Source organism: Nanorana parkeri, unplaced genomic scaffold (genome assembly GCF_000935625.1).
Source record: "Nanorana parkeri isolate BGI_ZX_2015 unplaced genomic scaffold, ASM93562v1 scaffold54, whole genome shotgun sequence".
NCBI classification, from domain to species: domain Eukaryota; kingdom Metazoa; phylum Chordata; class Amphibia; order Anura; family Dicroglossidae; genus Nanorana; species Nanorana parkeri.
The window spans coordinates 8363-26024 of record NW_017306322.1 but is presented as its reverse complement, the minus strand read 5'-3'; the positions used below and the strand labels follow the sequence as shown (position 1 = coordinate 26024).

Below are 17662 nucleotides of genomic sequence, written 5' to 3'. Positions count from 1 at the left end.
TTGAGAGACAGTAACAGAGCAAGACAGGATCACCAGGGTGATTATTTTAATGAAAGCTTCAAATTTAAAAATATTTGACATCTACTTTAATGCTTTGCCCAGGTCATAAACATGTCGGAGGAGCTATGTCAACTGGAGGCATGTCTGAAGGAAGCAGAAGCCACCTCTGACATTGGCATTGAGGACTGTGACTTCTCTGATTTTTACCAAGCAAGCACTGAGGCTGCTGTCCACTCTCTCATTGAGGCCATGAGAGGAAAGGAATTTGTGTCAGCCATAGCACAAGTCAAGGCATTCAGGTATGGTATAAATCGTATTCATTACTATTAAATTCTGACCAGGAGTGTGTGGTTTAATAGAAAGTCTTTTGTGAAGTTCTTTTTTATAACCATTTGGACAGTATATCCATGTTACACTCTGTATTCAGTGTGAGAATACATCAGTGATGATAGCATTATTGTTCTGCTCTTTTTACTAGAGGGGGTGTTGACATTCTTTACTCCTTGCCACCATACCCAAGCTGAGGGTACTTGTAGACCGTTTGCATACCAACAGAAAATGTATTGGTTGGAAATCATGGTGCAATAGATTGTGTCTTAATAAACAAACCTTTAGAAGGGATGTAACAAATAATGCTGGAATGCATGATAATCCTGTTGGGATTGCAGTGGGTCCTCTTTGGGTGTTGTCTGTAGAGGTTTACATGTGCAACATGCACAAGGTAAGTTTGAAGGCCTATTTAAGAATTGGTTGACTGAAATCTTACATTAAAGTGTACTTCAACTTTTGCAGTCAAATTTGAGCAAAACCCTCTATATGTTTGTTGTGTGGTCCCATTCACACGGGATAACAAAACAAATTATTTTATAAAAAATGTCTTTACATGTGTTGTTGCAGCAGGCAAAATGACTGAATCCAGGTTCTGCTGAGTACCTTCACAGCAATCTTTCCTTATAGAAAGGACTGAAATTTGTGGATTGTGTTTCTCATTAACATACAATGCCGCAGCCAGGGTTGTAATCCTTTAACCCTTTTCTAGGACAGGCAGTGTTCAAAACTACATTACAAATAATAAAAAAATGAGCCAGCACAGTACAGACAGGGTTAACAAACCCCTCCCCCATCACACCCCCTCCTAATATTACAAAGGAGGAGAAGCATTTAGACATTTTAACCCTTAAAAAGCCAAGAAACTGTAACCCAAGTAAACGCAATTTAAACTGCAAGAAGCATTTTTTATTTTATTTTTAGCTTATGCAATGTGAATGGGAACATGTAACAAATATAAAATAGGTGTTATCTCAATTTGGCTGTGAAAGTGGAAATACACTTTAAGATTTGAAAACTATTTATAATGTGCAGTTAGCATGGCAGGCAACAGATATGTAACCGCTTGCGTGTTATCCATCTGCAAAGTTTGCAACTTCTATTGAGGCCATCATAGAAAATTGTTGGATTATTGTTATTCTAGCCAAATCTGACCAAGAATTACAATCTAGAGAGCTCGATGAGGTGCCTTATTCTAATGGTAGGTGGTCAAATCTAAGTTGAACTTCAGCCAAAATGTTTTGTTTTGTGGATTATGGAGCCTCTGGCAGGTAACGGCAATCACTGGGACAGGAAGGGAGCAAACATGTCCCCAAAAGATACCCAGATAGCCATATAATCTGACAATTAAGTTCTAACTTTTCACCATTCTTTGAAAAATGAAAGAAAAACATTTTTGGCTGGAGTTACACTTGAGTGCCAAGTCTTCTCTTCAGCTACCATGATACTTTGATGACTAGTTATAATGTGTACTGAGAAACACCATGTGTGTATGGTGTTCCCAAACTGTGCTTGTTCCTGCGCCATCATAATAGATCTTTTTTTTTTTTGCTTTCTAGGACTATCTGGCCCAGTGATATCTTTGGCAGTTCAGAAGATAATCCCATCCAAACTCTGCTGCATATATATTTCCGTCATCAGACTCTGGGCCAGACTGGCAGCTTTGCCATTGTTGGCTCCAAGCAGGACATGTCTAAAGCCAGTTCTAAACTGATGGAGCTAAATGTAGAAATCCGAATGTCACTACGTATAGTGCAGTCATACCAACTCCTATTAAAAGCCAAGCCTGTCACCAGCATGGTGAGCACTGACATTTAAGTATCTGCTACCAAGAAAGCCTCGAGAATGAAAGCACTGGACGTCTAAAGATAATATGAAGCACCTTTGACGATTACTGTATATCTTTGAGTTGCATCTTTTTCAGAACTGTTCTGATCTCCAGCAAGTGGGACTTTCAGAACCATGGCCCCGTCTCCCCTCCCTCCCTAATTCCCCTCAAACTAGCAGCAAAATGTGATGGATGCTTTGGTTCTGTAAAATTAATGTGACAGTAGAAGCTATTTTCTCCCATTCTGTTGCATATAGTGTACCATCCACAAGCAAAAGGGCTAACATGATGTATATAAATAAGCAGTGGCAATATGGAGACTGAATCCATGAGGAAAGATGGTGGACTTCTGGTCCAGGTCACTTGAGTCTGAACCCTGATGATGTACAGTGTCAAGACTGTCCCATGCGACATTGGCAGATGACTTATAAAGACTGTGGAAACCATTGAGCTCATTATTTATGTTTGATATGTTTGTCTTTTGTTTTCTCTTTTCCTCTTTTGTTGCCCTGCCTAAGCAGATGGGACCTTTTGGTTGTGTTCCTTGGTATGAATGTGTGTACATAGTCTCTACGCATGCCTCAAAGAGTTCTGCAACATTATTTTTGGATAAATTTTTATTTTATTAGATCTAACAACCCATAGCTTGTAAATGGTAGTACATTTAATTATTTTAAACTGAGCTTTCCTCTGTATTTCTAAAGAAAAAAAAACAAGAAAAAAGAATCTTAATTTTATTAGATGCTGCTCAGATCTCTGACCAGTGCTTATGGTATAAATACTGATAACTAACCAAAAAGTAGCTGCCTGCAGAGACTTTAATAATGTATATTTAGATATATGCTGCCCACCAGCAGCTCTTACTAGATAACTTATTTTATTCTGTATATATTCTAGGATCTGTGGGTAAAACCAGTATTTTTCTTGTAAATGTGTGCAACGCACTGTTCTGGGATGACCAGTGTATATAGCCTCTGTTAACCCTTTCTGCAGCAGCATTGAAAGGACACCTCCTTTGGTGGACTGAAGTAGAATTTGTATTCTATGGTATAGAACAGGGATGGTCAAAAGACAAAGTATTGACGATTCCTTTATTTTGTTTTTCTTTTCATAACTTATTCATTATTGAGGGAATTGTTGAAGAAAAATGTAAAAAGAAGAGAAAAGCTACCAAAAATATATACAGCATTGGCAATATCAGTTCACTGTAAAAAGGAGGAAAAAATGCAGCACAACGAATAAACCATTTCTGTATACACCACAAGCATTATTATTTTTGTAAAATATATGAATGTAGTTCCAGGGTACTTGTGATGAAAAGGAATATTCTGCATTTTATACGTTTTATCCACTGTGATTATATAAGAATAGATTTCTTTGCACAAGGCTATGTGGCCTTTTATATAAAGGACATATTTGGTGTTGACTTTTGTTGGGGCCAACAGACCCCCGAAAGCCTGAACTGTGCTGTTGAATATGTGCTAACTGTAACACTCGGAACTGGTAGACTGCGGTCAAGAAGTCGCCATGGCTTGAAGAGGTTAAAGGTTAGACACAGAGCACTGTCAACGATGGCAAGACATGATCCTGTAAGCAAAAACCTTTTTGTCCCGTCACAGAGCCACAGGAACTTTTAAGTAAATGTCACACTGAGCAGTCGCTGCGTTTCCTCCCCTTGGAGGACATTACGCAGGGCTTGTGGTATTTTAAATGGCATTCTTGGTATAAATATTGCTTACTGGGGAGAGCTAGTTTTATTTAGCAGTGCAATACATTTTTACTTGCATCATCTTACCAGCTTTTATTTTATTTTCTTTGTTTAACAATAAAAACCATTGCATACGTTACATTGTTCTTCCTTTTCTGCCTTAAGTCCACTGCATGCATCTGCCATCATTGTTTTTGCCTACACTTTGAGCAGGGGGGTGTTATTGCTTCACAATGGTTTCTGTGAAAAAGTTGCATCAGCATGCGTGTTTATGTATGTATGTATGTATGTATGTATGTATGTATGTATGTATATATATATATACACACACACACACACACAGCAGTATGAGCAGAAAAATCCACTCAGTAAAAATAAAAAGAGGGTTACCAGTGTGTGTGCGTGCGTTTAAATGTATTAGGCTACATTGTGTAACTGGTTATGGCCTTCTCACACTATTGCAGGGCATTAACCATTGTGATTGTTAACCATTGTGATTGTACCATTTTTGGCAGCACACCTCCATTGCACAAACACATGTAGTGTGTATTACTGGAACACAGTGTGAATGGGTCCTTATTATCCAGTAACTTTGTTTGGACCTAAAGCAGTAAGCAAAACCTCTCCAACACCAAGCCGCTTCTGACCAAATGTAGTCTGTACAGACCAGGGGGTAGGCAACCTTGGTACTCCAGCTGTCATAAGACCACAAATCCCATCATGCTGCTGCTTCTGGAAGTCATACCTATGGCAGTTAGTCTTCAAATGCCTCATGGAAAGTGTAGTTACACAACAGCTATAGGATTGGTTTCCTACCCCATTATATACTGTGCATCTTAAGGGCTCATGCATAATGTTGCCTGTGGCCAAATAACAAATTCTAGCATATTTCTTCCACCACAAAGTCACAGATGCTGTATGCGGTTCTGTGCCACACTTGCATAAACACAAGCATGTCTATGGATGCAGAATCCAGAACAGGCTGCCTTCAGAGATTGTGTGCCCATGTACATGTTTACACAAGTCAGCGTATACACATAGAGCCATGGATGTCTATGAGAGGCTGTACACCATACCTGTGGCTCCCTGCCAGGGGAAATACTTTGGCATTAGGTGCATGAGCTCCACAGGACCTGTGTATTACACACACACACACACAACTGTACTGAGAACCACTCAGCTGAGAGAAACTTCCATTGCAGGAAGTGCTACCACTCTAAACTGCAAGTGGGCCGTAGCTTTGGTGGTCATTCATTTTTTCAGAGTTTAGATCTCCTTTAAAATGTAAGCCCAGCTAAATGTTTCTTGTTGGATAGGAGAAGAGCTTTTGTTAGTGAAATTTCCTGGAAACCAGTAAAAACCTGTCAGGAATAATGTCAGAGCACAGGCAAAAATTAGAATCCATCAGCATTAAAGCTCCACTATTCTACTAACATTTTAATTTGTGTGGTTATTTTTTCCTGTCTGGGTAAACCGTTGTCACTAGAACAGGACATTGCTCTAATAAGTCCCAGAAACCAGTACAAATACGGATTCTATTCCTTCCCAACTATCTAAACCAAGAAGTTTTGCTGGACATACATTTTTACCCCTTTCTGCAAGCAGGAGCTGGTCCTTCCAGGAGATTGCAACACTGGTAGCAGGATCCTAATCCTGTGTTTGCTACCACAGTGATTATGAGGCCATCTTACCCATCCCCCATTGTAAAACGTGACCAGAACTGTTTGAACAACCTGAAGCTCAGGAGGTAAAATGGCACTATGTCTTGGCAATTAGTCCAGCTGTAATATTTGAAATAAGGCTCATTACTAAGGGGCCCATTCAGACATAGTCACCCTGGTAAATTGCATTAATGTGCATTGCAACATTTTTTTAACAGGCATGTGCTATTTTTTGGAATGCAGCGTGCTACGTGTGGTGGTGTGTTTTTAATGAATGTGGGTTGGAGCCGTGTTTCCTTATTGTGCTGAGTTGCCATTTAAAATAAATGGCATAGCAATGTGTTAACCAAACTGCAAAGAAGTGAATGGGTGTTCGAGGATTTTAGAAGCAATTTTAATTGAGTAAAGCTTCAATTATCCAATTATGTGAAAAGCAAGATTCCCATTTCATCTGCACATGATTAGGTATTCAAACTTAAAATCAGCCGGAGTACACATCAATGGTGCTCAAATTTTGTAGCCAAAAAACTCCATCCATGGTCAGCAAGGCTTACTTTAATCACCATTAACCCCAAATCCTAGTCTGTGTGGTACCTTTAAACACTGTGGCCTTTACCCTCTGCATAAGGACTGGCTCATCTACTGTACTTGCCAAGATGAGAAAAAAACATTTAAATAGGGAATACATATAACCCATTCCACCATCCACACTAAACTGCACGGATGAACGGATCTCCTGCTGTGTGCTTTTATATTCTGACAGCAGTGCCAGACATTCAATTCCTTATTATTCTCTATTTTCTGATACTGGTGTGACATGAGTAGTGACCCAACAGGTACAGACATTCACTAGTATTGAAGGTTGCCCAAGATCTGCAGTGTACATGACTAGCAGATGCAATTTGGCTTGGGTAATTTCAGTAGCTATTGTGTCTACTTGTAGAGGCTCAATATCTGGCAAAATGATAGCAACATTATAGAAATATACCACAGTGAGACACTGAAAGATGGTTAGATATACAACCACGACATGACTCGCCTCCGGCAACGAGTTATGGTTATAGCCTATAAATCCCTTCATGACCATTGACATACAGTGTACGTCACTGGCATCAGTTTAAAAGAACTATGAGGTGAGTGCTTTTCACTCACCTCATAGTTCTAGCCGACCTGTGACAATGAGACTGTCACAGGTTGGCTCAGTAGATCGGGAGGTGAGCGAACACATACCAGTGTTCGCTCACTTCTCGATCCTGTCTCTCTGCCGTGACAGGGGAGTGGCTGGATTCCCCCCTCTTTGCTCCGATCCGCCAGCGCTGACTGGCGGAATGGACGGTGGAGGGGGCGGGTACAGCTGGCTCTGCCTCTAGATAGGCAGAGCCAGCTATCACTCACGCAACTGGGCAGATCTCGACATCAATGTCGGGATCCGCTCTGGCATCTCAGTATCCCGCGAGCTGTAGCTCGCGGTATGCTGAGCTTAGGGTGATGGGAGGACGCTAGTTTGTGTCCTCCCGTTACCCTAAGGAGAACTATGGGGAAAAGCCCTGACCCCATAGGTCTCCTTTAAACAGCCTATAAGCCGCCAGGACTTTTTATATTATTAAAGCCAACGGCCGGCTTTACAATAGAAGCGATTCTGGAGAGTCAACTGTCACCAGGTCGCTTCTACAGGCCCAGGAGTGGCATCTCTGGTATCAGGGGTAAGCTGGGGAGGAGAATGGAACATGTCTGTTCACCACTCTCCTCCCCATACTATGGGACAGGAGTGATGCAGTTCATCACTTCCGGTCCCATAGCAGTCCTTGCTCAGCTCCTGAAGCCCAGCTATAAGCTATTGAAGTGTGATCTGCACTTCAATAGCTTATTTGGAGTGTAAAGGTGATAATAGTGGTCTTTTGCACCCATTATCATCTTAAAGAGTACCTGTCACTGCCAATTGGCTAGCACATGGGGGACCCCCCTCTATGTGAAAGCAATTATAGAAAAAAAGTTTAAATATATAATGAAATAAATGTAGAAATAATAAGTCCTGCAAGCACACGCGTCTTCATGTAAACACACATCAGGTGCTCCTACGTATGAAAACGAAGATCGCGCACATGTTGGGTATAACCACGCACAACAGAGAGCAATAGTTCTAGGGCCAATATTTACACGCATCTCTAAACTGATGACCCGTGGGGGCTTCTAAAGAGTCATCTATGTACTTTGGGGTACTGAATTTTGTTGGTTGCACAGACTCACACAAATTTTTAACCTGGGCATGTTGGTTATCCATTTACTCGTAACCTCCTCCTTTATATTTTATGTAAAAAAATATACAAGGTTTGATAAGGAGTTGTGCCAATATCGTGCAACATAAAAATTTGCAACTGCCACCATTTTATTCTATAGGGTCTTGGCTTTCAGAAATGTATGTTTGGGGGTTTTAAGTAATTTTCAGGCCTAAAATGTGGATTATAACATGTAAACAATTAAGAGGGAGGGGGAGGCACACTGCAGACCACTCTAGCTAATCATTGCAAAAGGGAACAGCTGTCTGAAAAGGTCTTCAAACCTGCCTGATCCCTATTGATGAGCCGTGACTGGTCTCAGTGATAACTATCTGGCTGGACTGCGGACTCTTACCAGAATATTTGCAAATCCCATGTTGGAGGTAGGTGGTGTGAAAAGGACTATTTAGCCTTAAATGTTTCTACCGCCTACACAAACCCTAGTTGAAGTTTTAAATCAAGCCAATACAAATTTGAAGTGCCAATTTGCAGCTTTGTGTGCCAGAATGCACACACATTAACACATGCAATGAGGCGCATGTTAAGTCAGCCCAGCACACCTGTGCTATATTTGCCAAAGCAATCCACATTATACATTAGGGTGCTAGTCAGACTGAATTGCAGCAGAGCACAATGCACATATACCTGCATGTTATTACAATAGTTTTACCACAATACAAAGTTCAAATTGGCCCCAAGGGCTAACGTACACATGCTTTTGATATTAGCCTGTGCTTTTCTTCCCTGTTCCCCCTCCATAAAAGTCACTGAATACATGGCAGTGCATCCAAAGAAACACATGTACCAAGGGTGTGCTTTATACCCTTCCACGTTTAACCGATGTGTAACTGGTGTCTAATTATACAGTTGGCTCCATATAGGATGGCTTCAAGCATGTAAAAACTGTTCAGACCACATACAGCCCTCAGCAATGAAAGAATTGCAACTCAGTGTAGAGCATTTATAGCAAATAGGTCTTCTCAGTCCTGTATATAGCAGGCATGTGTTAAAAGTTTATCCTATTGGTAAGATTTCCCTTCACTATCTTTCCCAAAGACAACAGAAGTGAGGGAGGGGGGGCAACCCTTTCAGATAGTGTCACCAGTACAAGTTTCACCTCTCCTATTCCAGTGACCACTGAAAGATTGTGCATTACCCATTACATTCTGTCTCAGTGACAATGGTCACCACAGCAAGTGTAGTGTGAATCTCTGGAGACAGAATACAAACCGGACAAAGGCTCTAACCCTACCAAACTCCATCCAAACATGAATGGTCTGACTAGAGTTGGGTTTTAAGGTCAACCTTTTATTAGGAGTCACGTTCAATGCACACAAAGTCACCTGAAATAAGTTTCTTCATAACCTGGAGATTTTATTCATATACTGACAGAAGTGCTGTGACATTTTTTTATTATAATACAGTGTATTAAGCTACTCCAAAAAAAACAAAACACGCACACTTCTAGCCAAAGAAACAGGTCAGTAGGAGTAGATATAACAGGATTGATCATATGATATACTTGAAACTGAAAGTGCTATCACACGAGAGCCTCTTGCCCTTGCATCTCCCACACAAGTCTTGGCGATGGGGCCTCTTCGGGTCTACATGACGCTGCTTCACAGGACACACACATCTGGTTTGTTTGCAGCTCTGTGAAGGATATAGTGGGTAATTATCATGGCTGACAAGATTCTCTCCATACTACGCGGGCAGCCAGTGGTGCCCTGAACACTCCATTCACAACTGTTTTATAGACGCACAACCTCATGTGGCACATATACTGTATATTAAGCAGGCAGGCGTCTTAAACATACTCTCCCAAAAACATACTACTTTGAAAGGACAAAATATGCAAGTTTAAACACATGTTAAAAGGCCTGTCCCACTGGAAGCTAAACAGATGTAAGAGGCAGAGCAGGTATAATATCAAAGGCCAAAGACACTCACTTGGCACATAATGTCTTCCACTCGATAGGGATTGAAGGATTTCTGACATGTCCTGCAGAATTGTTTGAAGTACACCTGACAAAACCAAGCAGTACAGATTCAGCAAGTCACTGGCCTATGCCAAATCGAATGAGGGCAACAGACTGAAATCTACCTACCTTACTGGTGCCCTGAACACACCAAACATAGGCACTTTCCCAGCGAATATTGCAGTCTTTACAGTGGTAGTAGCCATACTTCTGCTCCAGGAACTAAAGTCAATAACAAACATTCATATTTATAAATTATAATATTACTTTTAATATGCAGACTTCCATTCATTCCATTTCGAAAAGGTTTATAATTGCTACAGATGGAGGTTTGTATTTTAATGTATTCCTATTAAGACTGCCAAACAGCTCTGTTGCAGCCATGTATTCTGTACATAGATCCCTTTCCCATGGATTCCCATCCCCTCCTATGATTGGCCCACTTCCCAGAAAAAAGCAATTGAGGACAAATTAAAGGCATGGTGTGTAGTAGGAGTTTTATCTTTGGGTGAACACTCATGCAAAGAGATGCAGCAGCTTTGCCCATTACAGCAACGAGACCAGGCTGGAGGTTTTAGCGAAGGCAAACCGCCTTACCTTTTACAGTTACAAAGGAAATGGCAAAGCCCACATTACTATCTCCAAGATGGAGCAGGTATGAATTTAATAGAATTTCCTACAAACCCTTGTATTCTGGAGGCATGTTTACCTGGAAGCATAAAACAGGTGTACTAAAGTAAATGTTAAAAGCTCATCCCTTTATTGCAGACACATCTAGATTTAGGGTCTGTGATTAGGTTTAGATATCTTACCTGCATAAAAGCAGGGATACGTTATCAACCCTTGTACCATCTTCAAATCTACTTTGCAGCATATATTAAAAACTATACATTAAAGTGCCAGTTCAAAACATTTGCCCATACACTGAAGGTGGATCTAACTTTTTATTGACCTTTCCCAGACTTAGAATACAAGTCAGTGACATAAGTAGCATTGCTGGCTTAACTGAAAAGTATCTTTTAGAGAAAGCTGAGAAATACACCACAGTGAATACAAGCTAATGGACTTCCCATTTTTAATCTACATACACCTAAACACAGATAGATTTGAAAGCTTAAAAATCCTGATACTATTACATACACAAATTACTTGCCTGGAATCTCAATCTTGTCTGCCCAAGAGAAGCAGTCAGCTGGCTCTCACTTTTGTCCTGTTTAGGCTCTTCTTTGGTCTCACCATCTACATTGCTGACCTCTTTGTTCTCATTCTCAGTTTCTTGTTCGCTCACCCCATCTTCAGCCTTATCAGATCCATCATCCACCTCCTGGAAAGTGGCAAGTCTTCCAGCAACCACAGGTGAATACACAGCAATCGTTCTGGGGAAGCGCACAGTCTTGGTGGGAGATACAGGGCTTCCGGGAACCTCAGGGCTTTGCTGAGGCTTCCTCACAGTTCCACTCCTTCGTAGAGTTCTTGGCCCCAATGAGCACTGGACAGATGCATCCTGCCTGGGGTTCACCTGAATCCCCACATCTCTGGTGTTTGCCTTCCTCAGCCTTGGGGTTAGGTTGGGGTTCACCTGAGACAAAATGGCCTTTAACTGGGCCCTTTGATAGTTGTCAAAATACTCCCCAGAGTCACCATAGTTTGTCATGTAGTTCTTTTGCCTCCAGCTCATGCCTTTACTTTTAGGATTGCAATACCTGTAGGAATAAGGGTTATACCCTGAATACATGTAGCTATCCATTGCCTCCTCCGTGAAGCTAGCCATAATGACTGGCCAGCAACACCTCCCAGGTGCTTCCTTAAATAGAGTCTTCCCTCGTTAACAAACAACCTGTGGATGGGATGTTTTTCATTTGCTAGGTTACACCCTTATATCTGCCTTGGAAAATAGACATTTATTTCAGTAACTTTTTGTATTTTGTTTAATTACATTATTATGGTATTATTGTAAAGCACTGAATGCTTAAAAAAAAAAAGTAAGCTACATTCCCCTTACCACACACAGAAAACAAACAATCTTTCCATCTAGTCTGTGAGTATCCATTCAGATTTATTTTACTGCATTGGCATTTGTATGTGTTTCAAAAACACTGCCATTTTTTTTTTTATTATACTGACAAGTGTGTGGCCATAATATTTAAAAAGATGCATCAGAAGTTTAATAAAAGAGCAAGCAGGTCACCTTACCCTCATTTGTATTATGTTGTATAGGCTCAAAGAGAAAAAGGGATTTACTTCTGATGCTGATGTTATACTGATCAGACCTTAATGGCATTAATCATCTTTGGATTACATAACACAGGATTGTTTTTTCTGATCGTCACCGGCACACTATATATGATGTGTGCATAGAGACCTGTGACAGACGGCCCTGCGTTATATACTAGTAGTGTAATGATTGGATTCCGTTGTCTATATTAGAATTAGCGCAGTATGCGCCTTGTTCATTTTTATTATCCTGTTCTTAAACATACATACATATTCATTTATAAAGAGGAGGAATGGTGAGATGTTGCCTGCAGCAAATAGCCAGAATCTTCCATTTCCCAAGCTACCTTACAAAATATTAGCTTGATTCTGGTCACAATGGGAAACGCATGCACTTTGTATAATTGTTGTGCCTGCTGTGTTAAGAGCTTTGCCAAATGACACACAAATCTTTTTCCGGAAGTCATTTAAACTGAAATTCTCTGAGTAGTGCATGATAAACATATATAAGAAACACCTTTTGTCCCAGGAGGTAGTGACATGTTGCATGCTTTGGGAGCAGACTCTTTCTTTATGCAGAATCAGAGCATTTTTTATGAAAAAACAAGCTTTAAGGCAAGGTTAGATGGGCGGTCTTGGGAATTGTTCCGTCAGTCATTTCATGCCAGCTACCCTGACAGATGAGAACCCCTTTCTCCCTGATCTACATTCTATGACACCATGGGAGCAGTTTCCATTGACTCCTATACTGGGAGGATGCAAAGATTATCAGCACAGTGTGGAATTGTCTGGCTAACTCTCCGCAGGCGATTCAAAGTATCTCAGTTGCTAATATTGGTGATCAATCACAACACAGATGGAACCTCTGGCTTACTGTGGTGTAAGTTACATAAGAAGCATGTAGCAGTGATTACCCTTCTATGACTACAAAATGCTCAGATTGTGGGCCCAGTCACACCAGAGTGTTGTGATAATTGCACATTACTATGCACAGTGCACACAATCGCATAGCACGCTTAGAGTGTGTTGCCATTCATTTCAATGGCACCCCTAACACACCTCCTGTCAGGCGTACATTGAAGCACAGCGCAATGTACAGTACCACAATACCATGCGTTGTGACGCAGTGACCAAAACGTAGTGCATGTCCTACTTTTTTTTCTGCACTACAACATGCAGTATTGCGTCCACCAGAGGTGAGTTTGGGGTGACGTTGAAATAAATGGTGACACAAAACACCTAGCGCACATTACCACACGCTAAGTGTGTTGTGCAACATGCGATTAGTGCAATGCTCTGGTGTAAATGAGCCCTGAGTGTGTGATCGCTACCACATGCTACTTGTGTACCTATTCATTCCATCTGTTTAGTGATCAATTACTACTCTAAAGCTGCCCATACACCTATAGATTATCTGCAGATTTTCTATGGTCAGATGAAAAATGTGCAACAGATTCCTCCATCTATGCTAAACTGTGTGTATGGAGGAATCTCCCACTGGGCCAAGCTTCAGTATCTTGATAGATAGATAGATAGATAGATAGATAGATAGATAGATAGATAGATAGATAGATAGATAGATAGATAGATTTATTTATTTGTCACATACATAATCGTACAAGTATGACATGCAGTGAAATGCTTACACGACTGCAAGAAGGAGAGGGAGAACAAGTAGAGAGAAGAATCAATAATAATATAAGACTTTTACATCACAAAATAAAATATCAATGTTAAAATTTAAATATTAAAAATTAAATTAGACTAAAAATACAAATACAGTATGAAGTGTAAAGTGTGCGAGTGCTAACAGCAGCAATATGGAGTGAATGAATTAAGGTGATGACCAGCAGTGTATTGACCTTCCTTTGACCATTCTTTTTAAAGTGCAGATATGCAGTAAATGTGAGTGTAAGAACATTTACCTAATCAGGCAGTAGTCACCCCCGCTGGCTGTCTAAATACCTGAACAATCTGATTGGATGCAGGCATTGCTCAACTGTTTTAAGAGCCAGTGGGGCCGACTAGCTAGATACTGAAGCTTGGCCCAGGTGGAGATTCCTCCATCCACACAGTTTAGCGTAGATGGAGGAATCTGTTGCACATTTTTCATCTGACCATAGAAAATCTGCAGATAATCTATAGGTGTATGGCCAGCTTTAGGGGTCTGTTTATCAATAAACCTGAGACATTCTTTCCTCTGCTTGTGTGACAGGTATCAAGACAACCTCCTTCATTCTAAAGCCTTGTACACATGGGTTTCAGATTGTATAGGATCAGTGTGTATAGCACGTTTTTACAAAGCATTGCAAAGCTTTCGGTAAGTTTTAAGCAGCATTTAAAGCAACTTCAGTTCCTGTTTGGGAGGTAAAACCGAGTTCACATGGGCTTCAGCTTATATTAGTAGCAGTGTGAACTGAAAGTTCTTACAGAGCATTTACAGGGCTTTCGGCAAGCTTTGTAGGATCTTCTAAAGCACACAGATTGAGAATGTTAAAGACATCTTAATGGGAGTGCTAACTGTCACTTTAAACAAGCTGCTATCAGACTTCAGGAAACTAGAGCCCAACCTGAAAGCCTGTTGAAGCCCCCTAGCAGCTTTCATAGTGACAGTTGGCACTCCTTTTAGCTGTTTAATATCCCATACCGGAACTGAAAGCAGACCTTTTTACAGGAGGATCCCCCTCCTGTAAAATCATCTGATGATACTCGGTCCAAAATGTACCTGTACAAAAATGTTACATTTATACTTACCTCACTCCTGTCTTCTGCCCACTGTGCCTATGCAAGGGTGGCGGCACACTCCTGACCGGATTCTGACAAATACAGAGAGCACCCACATCTCATGAGAAGACACTCTTGCTATTAACTGGAGTGACGTCTAGTGACTTTTGTCCTGCTCTTCATTCCACAGGAGGGATCCCCGAAGGATGGTTAAGTCTTGTCTAGCAATGAGGAAGACGGGGTAAGGCAACTATAAATCTTCATTTCTTTTTCACCCAGTAAAAGCAAGTAATTTTAGGGGGGAGGAGGCCCAGACATTATAAGGGGACCTTGGACCATTTACAATTTATTTTATTTTTTGTAATGGGTTTTTTTTTTAAATACAATTTTTAAAAAATTTGAAAAACATGCACAACACACTATCCTTTCACATACTGAACTACATACAAAGTCTTAATATATATATATATATGGGGTCTATTCACAAAGCTGCCGAGGGCAGCCGAGTGAATGACCGTCCCCGCAGGGAAAGCTCTAATTTGACATCAACCATAAGTAGAGATGAGTCTGGGCTTGGTACGGATCCCAGTTCACCCGTGTTCACCCAAGCCCACTCAATACTGAGATTGCCACCCTCTCAAACAGTGGCCGCAGTTGCAATGGGGGCATTCTCCAACCTTTTTGTGATGTATGGGGCAGGGAATGATTCACAACTTATTGGGTGGGGAGGAAGGGAAGGGAAGGCAGTTACAGTTTTAAGTGGGCTTGGGTGAACTCAGATAAACTGGGTTTGCACCAAGCCCAGCCTCATCATTAACCATAACCTTTCAGGAAGGCTGCTACCTGTCATAGCTGAGGCTCTTATCCAGTGCTGGAGGTTGTCACTGTATGACTTCCAAAAGCTGTGATAATTCCAGGTCAGGCACATCACTGTTTAGTCTCTTCTGCCCAGGAACTAGCAATGCTCAATGGCAGCTTCCAGCACTGAATGGGACCCTTAGCTATGATAGATAGGAACCATTCCTTGTATTGCATTGCTGCACTCCCCCTGCTTGTGACAAAAGAGGACCTGTAGCCATTCCGACAGTAACATTTCATAATCGTACAGTAAAGTACAGGATCTGTCACCTCTGCATCAATCCAGTCACATTCATTAAGCACTGCTTGGGATTCTGGGTAATAAGTGATGTGTGCAGCACCGTACTGAAATTAGGATTCTGGAGCACAGTTGAGACTTGCTTTCTATTTATACACAGCAGTCTTACATCACTGCAACATAACATTTATCTTATTCAGCACTGACATTGCCATATTGGATGGTTTCTGCTAAATCGCCATTAACAATGCGGTTTCATTATCAATTTAAACATATTGACATACAATGAACAATTTAAATTGATTTGGCTATACATTGTCCATACATGCCAACTGTCCATATGTCAGGTACAGCACCAACTTTTAAAGGCCAAGTCCAACCAAGGATAATATTTCATTTGAAGATATATTGGTGGAGTAAAAGAAGAATGCAAGATGTGGGGGAAATATATGAGATGATAGGCTTTCAGCTTATTTTAATGTTCCCAGTTCAGAATTATTCTGCTGTGAGGTTCAGGTGCTGAATACATTCCCGGGTGTGCTCCGGTCTGTAGCAAGCCAGATGCTGGTGAAATCTGAAGAGAGTGGAAGGATGCTGGGACCCAAACTGCAGCTGACGATCTCTGGATTGGGGCAATTAGGCAAGTTTAAAGTTTAAAACACATTAGCACTTTTTTTTTTTTAAGGACACCAATACATTTGGCAAATATAACCTCTGCCATCTTTTCTTTCCTGTGCATTGAGAAATGTTTTTAGGCCAAGGCCAGTGTAATCGTTGCAATGTCTGCACCATACTATGTGCAAAGCCCACATGTCTGCACAACAGAGCTGAGACCAAGGTAGGCATTGGGGATCTCTCCAGATGATCTCCAGATACATTTTGATTTCCCCAGTTGCAGTCTGGGCTTGCATGGCATGTGGGGTGGGGAAGGTTTGATTATATTTATTCAGTGCCTTCCTTATTACAGCAATTTCTCATCTGTCCCTCCTATGATTAAATGAGTGCTGTTTAGTATAGGAATTTTTGACTGGCACTGAAGACACTTACGGTAATGGGAACAGATGCCTTTCATGTACTTCTCAGGCTCAGCCCACAGACACGCACCTCTCTTTATAGCACTGTTGATCACTACAGACTGCAGACTGGCTAAATGCAAACAGTACAATATTTACACTGACCAGGGTTTGTGCTGGCAGCTATAAATGCAGTTAAACAAAAAGTCAAATGTAAGGACTGTGTTGGCAAAGTTGCTTCTTGTCTCTAGATATATTAAAATGTGTATTGTGTATTAAAAGGTTATCTTTTACATGGTATAAATTTGGGATTCCCTTGTTCTTTTATTCAATAAACATCTGAATTTTTATTTGCCAGATCTCTATATCCACCCTTTACCTAGCTCTCAGTAAAGCCAAGAAAGGGAGTGTTATTTCTCCTCCTGCAGATTTCTTATGGTCAACGGAGATGAGTGGAGCAGGAAAATGAAATTCAGGTTTTATATGAAGTCAGCATGTGAGTCAATCTACCTACATTCGCCAACAGTGAAATGCCAGATTTGGGTGAATGTGGCCTTTAAAATATATTTTTACTTTTTTTCAGAATTGTACAACTTACTATTTATTACAACTTCTCCAGGTCTGTATATGTGCAAATATGAAATGCAACAAAGGTCTCCTAAAACCATTGTCACAATTTACATTAAGATGTAATGCATTATGCCCATAAATACTGAATATAGCATATTGTGCGTTAACACTCCCATTTAAGAGACGGGGGGAACAAAATCCAAAATCAGCCAACTAAGCACTCTAACGTAAACGTATGTGATACATATGTACAGATTTACATTAAA

General features: G+C 40.8%; 2 protein-coding genes across 2 annotated transcripts in view; one reads left to right on the top strand and one right to left on the bottom strand.

Annotated features, from left to right (window-relative positions):
* The window catches only part of FRYL (FRY like transcription coactivator), a 165625-nt gene extending 161623 nt beyond the window's left edge, over positions 1-4002 (top strand). The window contains exons 61-62 of the mRNA XM_018575865.1: positions 103-299; positions 1887-4002. Coding sequence (XP_018431367.1) covers positions 103-299; positions 1887-2145 — 456 coding nt within the window. The 3' untranslated portion in view covers positions 2146-4002. The remainder of the gene's footprint in view (positions 1-102; positions 300-1886) is intronic.
* A 5157-nt stretch (positions 4003-9159) lies between these two features.
* ZAR1 (zygote arrest 1) lies at positions 9160-11550 on the bottom strand. Its single transcript, XM_018575794.1, has 4 exons — positions 10933-11550; positions 9909-10001; positions 9751-9825; positions 9160-9453 (listed from the first exon to the last, which is right to left on the bottom strand). The coding sequence occupies exons 1-4, from the start codon at positions 11548-11550 to the stop codon at positions 9310-9312; spliced, it is 930 nt and encodes a 309-aa protein (XP_018431296.1). The 3' UTR covers positions 9160-9309.
* Between the last annotated feature and the right edge of the window lie 6112 nt (positions 11551-17662).

Coding starts and splice junctions, on each gene's coding strand:
- ZAR1 (XM_018575794.1), bottom strand. CDS start 11,550: ATGGCTAGCTTCACGGAGGAGGCAATGGATAGCTACATGTATTCAGGG. Junction 10,002..10,932: donor AGACAAGATTGAGATTCCAG/GCAAGTAATTTG, acceptor TATTGACTTTAG/TTCCTGGAGCAGAAGTATGG. Junction 9,454..9,750: donor TGGAAGACATTATGTGCCAA/GTGAGTGTCTTT, acceptor TATCCTTCACAG/AGCTGCAAACAAACCAGATG.